Consider the following 10,575-nt stretch of genomic DNA (forward strand, 5'->3'; position numbering starts at 1 on the left):
ACCCCCAACTTTTTGCCAAAAAATTTGGTCTTAAGAACTCGTGCTATACACGGGTATATACGGTATATATATATATATATATATACACAGTGGTCCCTCAGTTAACGAGCAGAATCCATTCCAGCAGGTTGCTCGGTAACCGAAAAACTCGTTAACCGAAACCATTGTTTCAAAGGGTTTTTGTGCAATTGGTTCCAGCTCACCGAAAATTGCCTAAATTCAACAAAAAAGGTAGAAATGTACACTTACTTTGTGTATTTCATTTACGCGTTTTTCGTTTTACGCGGACCTCCACGGTTCAATTGACTGCGTAAATGCAGACTCCACTATATATATACAGATATATATATATATATATATATATATATATATATATATATATATATATATATATATATATATATATATATATATATATATATATATATATATATATATATATATATATATATACACACACACAACTTGTACATTTTCAAACTGTCTGTTGCTCCTGTTTCCACAAGACCTACCTCTCTTCTCCACCCCCACCTTCAAACACCCTTGCATTTAGGTACAGTACCCTGTATTTTATATTCTTTTGGATATTAGAACCCTCAAAGAAGCATGATCGATAGATAATTTACCTTGTTAAAATACATGAATTCTTTCAGATTGTTCTGTGAGGACAGAGATGGTGTTGGTAAGTGTAAGAATGTTCCACCTGGTACTGTTGTGGATTCTGGGATCACACATCCAAGTGAGCGAGATTTCTATCTCTGCTCTCATCAAGTAAGTTCACCTTTATTCTGATATATTTATTTTAGAGTAGAAAAATAAACACTAGAATGTTGTATGCAGTGTTGTACGTTGACGCCGTTAATTTAACGCAGTCAATGGACGGCGGCAATTTTTTGTTAACTCTTCAGGGGTGAGTACAGACTAGCCTTCTTGATGATAATTACATAGGTGCTTTCTTTCTTCCTTGTGTTATCAGCATATATATATATATATATATATATATATATATAGTTAGTATATATATATATATATATATATATATATATATATATATATATATATATATATATATATATATATATATATATATATATATATATATATATATATAGTATATAGTAAATATTTTTATATATATATATATATATATATATATATATATATATATATATATATATATATATATATATATATATATATATATATATATATATATATATATATATATATATATATATATATGCTGATAAGTTATCAGCCCTACTGATAACCACAAGGAAAGAAGAAAACACGAAGTTCCCAAGCGCTTTCGTGTAATTCACATCTTCAGGGGTGAGTACAGACGAGAGAGAGAAATACAATTCAAGGTGTATATATACAGAGAAGGGTGAGACCAGGTCCACAATGGTCAGGTATTAGGTAATGACCCTACTAATCTTTAAATAGCACACAAAGGTTATCTTGATAAAATCACACGGGAAAATGGAAACAACGGAGCACCTTAGCTTTCGTCTTTATTCAAGACATCTTCAGAGGCAACTGGATTACATGGACAGAGAGAGGCTTAAATATACAGGGTGACCTTAAAAAGATGAGGTCAGGTCATAATGATGTCACCCACTAATCCCCACACCAACACACACGTAGAGGAGCTTAAGAGAAGGGGGGTGACGATGAATTGAAACACATTCGTTCCATTGCACAGAAACTCGGGTACCCTTCTGTGTTTGTTGATCGATGTTTTAAAAGGGCTAAATAATCCTTTCATTCCTCTCAAACCAGACAAGTTCCTACACTTAAGAATATTTTGACTGCCCTATCGTAATGAATTTGTCCCGTTAGTTCGGTTCCTCAAGCTTCTAAATATTAATGTTGTTTTCAAGTATGACTCAACCATTACCAATATGTTAATAAGGAATAGCCCAAGTTTGAATGTAAATGGAAGTGTTTATTGTATTCCATGTAGCAAATGTAATTGTAATTATGTAGGACAGACAGGAAAAACACTGCAGCTCAAAATCAAACAACATAAGTATAATATCAGAACAGCATCTGAAAGCAGTGCCTTGTTCGTTCATGTTAGGAATAATAATCACCCCATTGCTTGGGAAAAAAGCTTAGAAATATTTAAATCATCTTGTGTCACAGAAAAACTTCTGGTTGAAGCTAGTTTGATTAAGGAATTAAAATTAATAAACCTTAGTGATGGTCAGTTCAAAACTGATAATATGTTACATAAATTTATTTGTCAGTGGCCCAAGGTTAAAAATGCTTTGAAAACCTTAGATCTAGGTGTATGATAGTTATTTTGTGGGTCCCTTATTTTTGACCTGACCTGACTAGTCACGTCACCCCCCTTCTCTTAAGCTCCTCTACGTGTGTGTTGGTGTGGGGATTAGTGGATGACATCATTATGACCTGACCTCATGTTTTTAAGGTCACCCTGTATATTTAAGCCTCTCTCTGTCCATGTAATCCAGTTGCCTCTGAAGATGTCTTGAATAAAGACGAAAGCTAAGGTGCTCCGTTGTTTCCATTTTCCCGTGTGATTTTATCAAGATTTATCTTATCCACGTTTTCATTGTGGATTTACATGAAATATATATATATATATATATATACAGTCAACCCTCACTTTACGCGGTTAATGTAACCCGCAGGGTCCCGCGTAAAGTGAGGAACGCGTAAAGTGAATAACATAACATATGGGATTAATTGAAATAAGAGTCCGGGCCGACCCCCAAACTCCACTTTTTGACGACACACAACTATGTTGTAGTAAAAATTTTATCTTATCTTTATGATGGTATGAAAAAACAAATAATATAGAAGAGGTTAGGTTAGGATAAATAAAGGTTAACATAGGAAAAATAAAGGTTAGGTTAGGAAAACTAAAAGTTATGTGGAACACTTACGTTAGTAGAAGAGATGGGTCGGCATACGGGGATGGAGGCTGGTTCCGAGGAAGAGGGCAGATTACTGGCCCTCAGGTGAATCACCATTACTAGGTGAATCACCATCACTGTCACTTACAGTTGTCAGGGCTTCCCTGACAAATCCCTCAAAGTCATCTTCACTGTCACTATCACTGGCTTGGGCTGGCTGTGGTGGGTTGCGGGCGAAGAAACAGTGGCGTAGCTAGAGTGAGTGCCGCCCGGGGCGGCCCTTGAGTTTGCCGCCCCGTGCCCCCACAAAAAATACATATTGCACAGTGACTCACTCTTATATATATATATATATATATATATATATATATATATATATATATATATATATATATATATATATATATATATATATATATTAAATAGTTTGTGTACCATTATAATATTACTGTACTTTCACATACTCAAATATAGTATGCTTTAAATACACACCAAACATACTTAAACTTTATAAGTTAATCCTCGTCGTGTCTGACCTAACACCTGACCCACACCACATGAGCTCACTGGCATACTTGTTTGAAGTTGTTTCCTTAATCCTCAACAGGTTACAGGTTGTGTGTGTGGCCGGGGGGGGGGCGCATAGCAAGGGTGTAGCTCATGACGTGGCCGTGATGATGTGGGTCAGGTGTTAGGTCAGACACGACAAGGATTAACTTGCCGCCGATACAAAGGGATGGATTAACGTCTCCAGTAGCTGCAGATATGGGTGATGAGCAGACCCAAAAGTGCCGCCCGGGGCGGACCGCCCCCCCCCGCCCCCCCTAGCTACGCTAGTGCGAAGAAATCTGTTATGCTTTGCTGACGGCTGGTGTTGATGTTGTCGTGATACACCTTGATGTAGGGCTCCATAGTCTGCAACAGCTGGGTAGTGAAGATTTCATACCTGTTTGCGTCAGGGTCGTCGGAAAGGAGGAGCTTGGCTTTCTCGATACACTCGATGGCACCCCTAACATTACTATGGGATAAGTGTTGTTCTTCTTGGGATGACGCACCACCTGCCTCTTCACTGACGTCTTCATCATCATCATCTACCATCTCCTCGTTAGTCACATCAGGTTCCATTATCACCTCCAGGATGTCGTCGTTGGTGGTCTCGGAGAAGCCTGGAACTGTAACAGTCTGCGCAGCTTCTCTGGCAAGGTCCACTGCTACTGCAACAATCTGAACCTCACCAGTCACAGATTGACTCCTCCTCTCACCTGGTATTCCATGTAACACATGTCTCCATGCGTGACGAATTGTAGCAATAGACAGCTGATCCCATGACTCCACCAAGAAGTCCACAGCTTTCTTGATGTTAAATACTCTCCAGAATTGTTTGAACAGTATTTTTTGCTGTGCCAACTGTTGATCCTCATCTTCTTCGCTCTTGCTATCGGTGGTGGTGTCACTCACTTTGCGCAACTCTTCCCTGGTGTTGGTGTAGTCGTTCAGGAGCTGGAATTTTTTCGTAGAGAATGCAGCTTTTACATTACAGATTAACTCTTGGTCCATGGGCTGTAATATAGACGGAGTGTTGGGAGGAAGGAAGACCACTTTTACGTTGGGGTGATGATCTAACAGTAGGGGCGAGTGTCCTGGTGCGTTGTCCAGCAGCAACACAATCTTGAATGGCACATTCTGTTGCTCACAGAATTTCTTTACATCGGGAACAAAATAGTCATCAAACCAGGTGAGGGACAGTGTAGAGAACATCCACGCCTTACGTGCGGTCAGCCAGTGGACATTTAGCTTGGTCATGTCCATGGTTTTGTAGGCGTGCGGCTTGCATGCTGTGTGGATCACCGATAACTTGAGCTTACTGGTACCGGAGGCATTGGTGGTAAACAGGACGGTGATGCGTTCCTTCTGCATCTTCCGGCCCCGAATCTTGCTGGCATTCTTTACAACGAAGGACTTGGAAGGTAGCTTTTTCCAGAAAAGACCAGATTCGTCCATGTTAAACACCTGGTCGTCGGTGTATTGTCCTTCCTCCATAATCTCACGTAAAAACGGAGGAAATTCCCTAGCCGCAGCACGGTCAGCACTCGCTTCTTCACCACCAATGTTTATATTGGTGATCTTGTTCCGGATCTTAAACCTCTGTAACCACCCAGAGGAAGCATTAAAGGGTATATAAAAGGAACAGTGTGAGCAGTTTTTTTCAACTTTTAATTGAATTAATTTATTATTTCCAGGGTATTCAAGGTACCAGCAAACCAACTCATTACCATATTCTGTGGGATGACAATGATATGACAATGGATGATATACAGATGCTAACCTACAGTTTATGCCATCTGTACTTTCGTTGTACAAGATCTGTCTCCCTTCCAAGCCCTGCGTACTATGCTCATTTGGCTGCTTTCAGGTAAATGTCTATGATTGTTTACATATATATATATCTCAGGAGAGTATTGAAATTTTCTTAGTTTTCAAGCCACTTATTGCTTAATACGGGGTGGAAGTAATCAAGGGTTAACACACACCGGACATTTATTTTCCTTTTTCTTGTGCCTTCCATTCATTCATGCAGACTGCTGCTTCCTGGATATCTATTCCTTTCATTTATATGTCCTTCACTCTATCTATCTGAATCATATAGTTTTTCCTTGACTCCAAGAGATCACCATAGTTGATCAATGCATGCAACTGGGGTAAGCATTACTAATATATTTTATGTTATTATTTTCTGTATAATGTATATCCATAATATAAATATATATAATGGAATGTGTGCTCATTTTTTACAGTAACATACATACAGTATGTATAGCCACCAGCTTATGCAAGTTAAAATCTCTAAATATTTACCCTAAGCACATTTTATTAAGATATTTTTTAGAATAATTTATAAATTACCACAGGCATGGGTGTACTGTGGAGGGACTGTTTCACCCCTCCTTTCCCTTCACCTTTGTTAATGAAGGGGTTTTTGTCAGATCATCTTAATTTAACATGCCAAAGTTCCCTGTTCAAAAGGATGATTTCACGGTGTCCTGCCATAATGAAAAATTTCTGTTTCACGTGGTGATAATTGGATGATACATATGTTAAGTACCATTTGTAAAGATATGGTAGAAACAGAAAGAAGGTTGTGTTGATCAACCAATTAAAAAAGAAAAGTTGTTAACAGGTGATATGCTGATTAGTGGTGTTGAATGCATTAAAAAATCAGTACAGTAGTTCAGTCAGGGAAAGGTGTTCCTATACCCCCTGTGATAACCCCAGTCAAGATGTTACAGTCAAAAGCATAACTCGGGAATCTGAAGAAATCACAAGTGTGGGGGGGGGTGGTGTTATGGGGATTGAGGAGGGTAAGGGAGTTTGGGGGGGGGGGATGGGAGAGGGTTATTGGGTTACTTGTGGAGTTACAATGCAGTATTTATTAACTTTTTGATGGTCATGGAAGAGAATACTTGTTCTATATTTGAGAGGCGTTGTTGGTCAAGAATGTGTATTAAGTATACACATCCTGCAGTTTTGGGCTTCACTATTATGCAAAATAAATGGGAATTGTTTTATTGTTTTTTGAAACCGTCTTATTTTTTATGAGTGGTAGTGATATCGATAATGAAGCCACGTGTGATGAAAGTGATTTGACGCACAGACCTGGATTACATTTAGGGAAGTACTAGTAGTGAAAGTGAAGAAAATATGTAAGGGGATAAGGAAAATGAGGAACTATATGTGACTCAGTGTGAAGGTGATGATCAAGATTGGGTTCAAGGACCTTCTTGGCATCAGCATTAGGAGAAGTAGTGAGATTGGGCCAACTAAAAAAAAAGAAGCGGGAAGACACCATTGTCTCGCCGTTCTCTCTCTCTCTCTCTCCATGTAATCATGAGCGTCAACCAACCCTATGCTCCTCACCTGCCTCTGAAACCCCCCTTCTCAACACAGGCATAAGCATTTTATCTCGACGCTCTCCCTTACTCCGCTCACCCACACCTGGTTCATCTTATGACCCTACACCCACCCCCTGGGCCTGCCTCTCCTGCAGGGATGGATGACACAAACAGCGATGATGACCCAGATGACCCCCAGCCCACACGTTGCCACCCTGCCACTCATAAATAGAGTACTGGACCACTGACCTGGTACAGACTGCCACTTCAATATTTCACAAATTACTCTCAGTAAACAGTTTCACAAATATTTTACATTTGCTCCACGTCTATGATAATCTAGAGGGGTACAGTGACTCGACGAAGAAAATCCGCTATGTTTGACAACCTACATGAGAAATTCAGGACCCTCTTCTATCTATACTACCAGAATATTTGTATTCGTAGAAGTATAGTGCTGTGTCGAGGCAGTATCAGTTTCCACCCAAGCGACACCATTTTGGCCTGAAGTTGTTTGTGATGTGTGATTGCAAGATGAGCTACATCCAAGATATTATGTACATGAGGGCACTACTGATACAACACTTGATCCTATCACTGGCCATTCTGGGGGGACAGGGTAGTGTTTTTCCAGTACAGGTACTTACATGACAACAAAGACCAGGGCTTGTGGGACATGCAGAGCCAAGCGTATTGCTATGCCATACCTCCCCAACAAAAAAGAAAGGAGTGATGGCCAAGTCATCCTTAGGAAAGCACACTAATGCCTTTCAATATAATGGTGTAATAAGAAGGGTGTTCATTTGATGTCTACTGTCCACCTTTGTGCTGAGCCATAACATACACAAGGCAACAAAACAATACGAGATGAAACCCGAGTGTTCTTTTTTATAATATAACCATGAGACTTGGAGATAAATCAGATGCAATGATCTCTAGTGTAAAAAGTGCCTGGAAAACAACGAAATGGTATAAGAAAATGTTTTTCCATCTCCTGGACATGTTATTATTAAAATGCACACATACTATACCAACAAGTGAAGGGAAAGAAATATTGACTATCATTACCCGACAACAGAATATATATCATTGAAAACATTGTGCTTCCCCATCTGGAGTACTCAAACCCCGTCTGGTCCCCGAGATATGCTAGGAACTGTCAGTTGGTTGAAAATGTTCAAAGGAGGGCCACCAGACTGGTGCCTGCACTTCGGCACCTCAGCTACTCTGAGAGATTGGAGCGCCTGAACTTGCCTAGCTTATACTACAGACGGGCAAGGGGGGACCTAATTGAAGTGTATAAGCATCTCAGGGGGCACTACTCAGTCGAGTGTCCTTACTTGGAGCTGGCGGACACTCGCCCCACAAGGGGTCACAGCTCAAGATTGAAGAAGCCGCAGGTCCAGAAAACTGTGAGGGCAAACTTTTTCGGCGTGAGAGTTGTGAACTCTTGGAACAATCTACCAGAGAGTGTTGTGACGGCACCGAGTGTGAGCTCTTTCAAGACCAGACTTGACCAACACTGGAGCAGGTTCAGCTACATTCAGGAGCTGGTGCATGCCCAGTACTTGCCAACAGTGTGAAACAAAGGCGTGACCGATCGCCCAAGCGACTAACGAGCCGATCATTTGGTGAAGAGGATAAAAGAAAAAGAAAAGTAACAGACGTGACCGATCGCCCAAGCGGCTAACGAGCCAATCAGTGGTGAAGAGGATAAACGTAAAAAGTAAAATCACAACACAACCACCAAGAAACCATGAGATACATTAGATTGATAGATATTTTGAATATAATATGACTAATGTTGTATCGGTTTGAATTATATATGTGACGTTGTACTGTATTCACTAGAATACTTACCAAAACCATGCTCATGTCTGCAGATGAATACAACAGCTGACTCTAACCTCGACTTTTTCTTCCTTCAGTTAAAGATAATTAGTTTATATGAATAAAGAATAAGATGCTAAAATAAAGGTACCTATGGTACTTATTTCCCTATCTACCTACTTAATTATTTATCTACCTACTACTTAATTATTTATCTACCTTCTACCTAGCTTTCATACCTACCCAACTACTTACTTACTTACCTACCAACATATCTGCTTACTTACCTATATACTGACCTCACAACCTACTTACCGGTATCTTCTTATTTCCTATCTCTATTCACTTACCTGCAGATTTACTTCCCTAACCACCTACTCACTTATATATCCCGAACTATCTGTTTACTCATCTAACTACCTACCGTCTTTCCAATCTGCTTACAACACCTTCTTTACCCATCTACACACTTACCCAACTACCTACCTGTCACTACTTACTATAACAATCACTACTTAATCCTACTTACTATGTCTGTTGCTTGTTATTTAATTCTTCCATACATCAGGTTTCCTTTGCAGTAAATACATATAATGTATACAGTTGCAGTAATTTTAGTGTTAATATACTCTCTCTTATTACCAGGGCAAAAGTACACATCTCAGAATTGTCTGAAAGGGATGGAGATGGTATGACTCAGGAAGAAATTAAGTGTGTTGCTACAGTTGAACAGAAAAATGCACTCTCAAGCAAGTTATATTATGTGTAGTAAATCAAATGGTGTGTACTAGAATTTTTTTTCCATGTAGACTGGCATGTAAGAGGTTTCTGAATTGTTGGGAGGATTTATTTTTAGGTGACTGTTCCTATAATGAATCTTTCATGTGGTGCATCTATGCATATACAAGATAGGAATTATATCTTGCTGTCTTTAGGAAGATAAATGTTGTACTCGGTGAAAAGGTGTACCTGTAGTATAAGGTACAAAATGCATCTGAGGATACAGGTTCTTTTGTGCAGTAATCACAAAAATAGTTGTCTGTATTAAATCTTAGAATTGTGTAATTGCAGTTGAAAGGGTTTCATTTTTTTTATACCATGCCAAGAGGATAGTTGTCTTAGGAATACTGTACTGCATAGTATATTTCTTATTTGGAGTTAAGCTTACTGTAGATTTAGAGGAAAATGTATTGGTTCTTTTGCATGTTGACAATTTAAGTTTTATGTTATATTTAATGAGTGGACAAAGCTTTATGTAACTATGCTGATGTTCATAATATTTCAGAAGATTTAAGAGAAATTAAAAAAAATGGACTGGAGACCATTTTTGTTTCAGTTTATAGCAGGATTGCATTTAAATGCCAGTTTACTATGGTTTTTCTTTTAATATTTATTGGGAAGATATGGAAATATGATAAATAACAATGTTTCTAAAAATCATAATTTTTACTTATTCCTCTTATTTACAAATGTTTTTTACAGAACCAGAATTAAGGTATTCACTTTATTGAAAACTCTTTTAAAAATAATATAAATGCTTTGCTGTTCTGATTTATTGGTGCTAAGTTAGGAAATGCTTGCTGTGCTCTGGCAATATCTCCTTAAACTTACAGGAAAAGACAAATGTGCTTTGAGATTCAAAATTCTGCATTTTCCACCTTATAAAACAAATTTTTTCCCTAGAAATGTCTCCAAAACTCACCCTGTATCTTTCACGTCAAAGGATAACCCTATGGGGATGAGGATCCCCACTAAAACCGAGACCATAATATTTAAGGACCCTAGCCCAAGTTAACCAGCTACCTAATTAAACATACCTATGTGAGAGAACTTATATCTTGCCTGAATAATAAAGTAAATTGGGTGGAGGAATAGCACTACTATTTAGGTTTTTCTAAGAATAAAGTAAAGAAAGATGCCACTCTTGGCACATGCACTGCTACCATCTTTGTTCACATCAGGTTGCTTGG

General features: G+C 38.6%; 1 protein-coding gene across 1 annotated transcript in view; it reads left to right on the plus strand.

The window, feature by feature from the left end:
• Positions 1-10,043, plus strand: part of LOC121858078 (protein argonaute-2-like) — a 14,918-nt gene extending 4,875 nt beyond the window's left edge. The window contains exons 2-4 of the mRNA XM_042354314.1: positions 654-771; positions 5,126-5,298; positions 9,251-10,043. Coding sequence (XP_042210248.1) covers positions 654-771; positions 5,126-5,298; positions 9,251-9,374 — 415 coding nt within the window. The 3' untranslated portion in view covers positions 9,375-10,043. The remainder of the gene's footprint in view (positions 1-653; positions 772-5,125; positions 5,299-9,250) is intronic.
• Positions 10,044-10,575: the final 532 nt, after the last annotated feature.

This window comes from Homarus americanus, unplaced genomic scaffold (assembly GCF_018991925.1).
Source record: "Homarus americanus isolate GMGI-L3 unplaced genomic scaffold, GMGI_Hamer_2.0 scaffold17319, whole genome shotgun sequence".
Lineage (NCBI taxonomy): Eukaryota > Metazoa > Arthropoda > Malacostraca > Decapoda > Nephropidae > Homarus > Homarus americanus.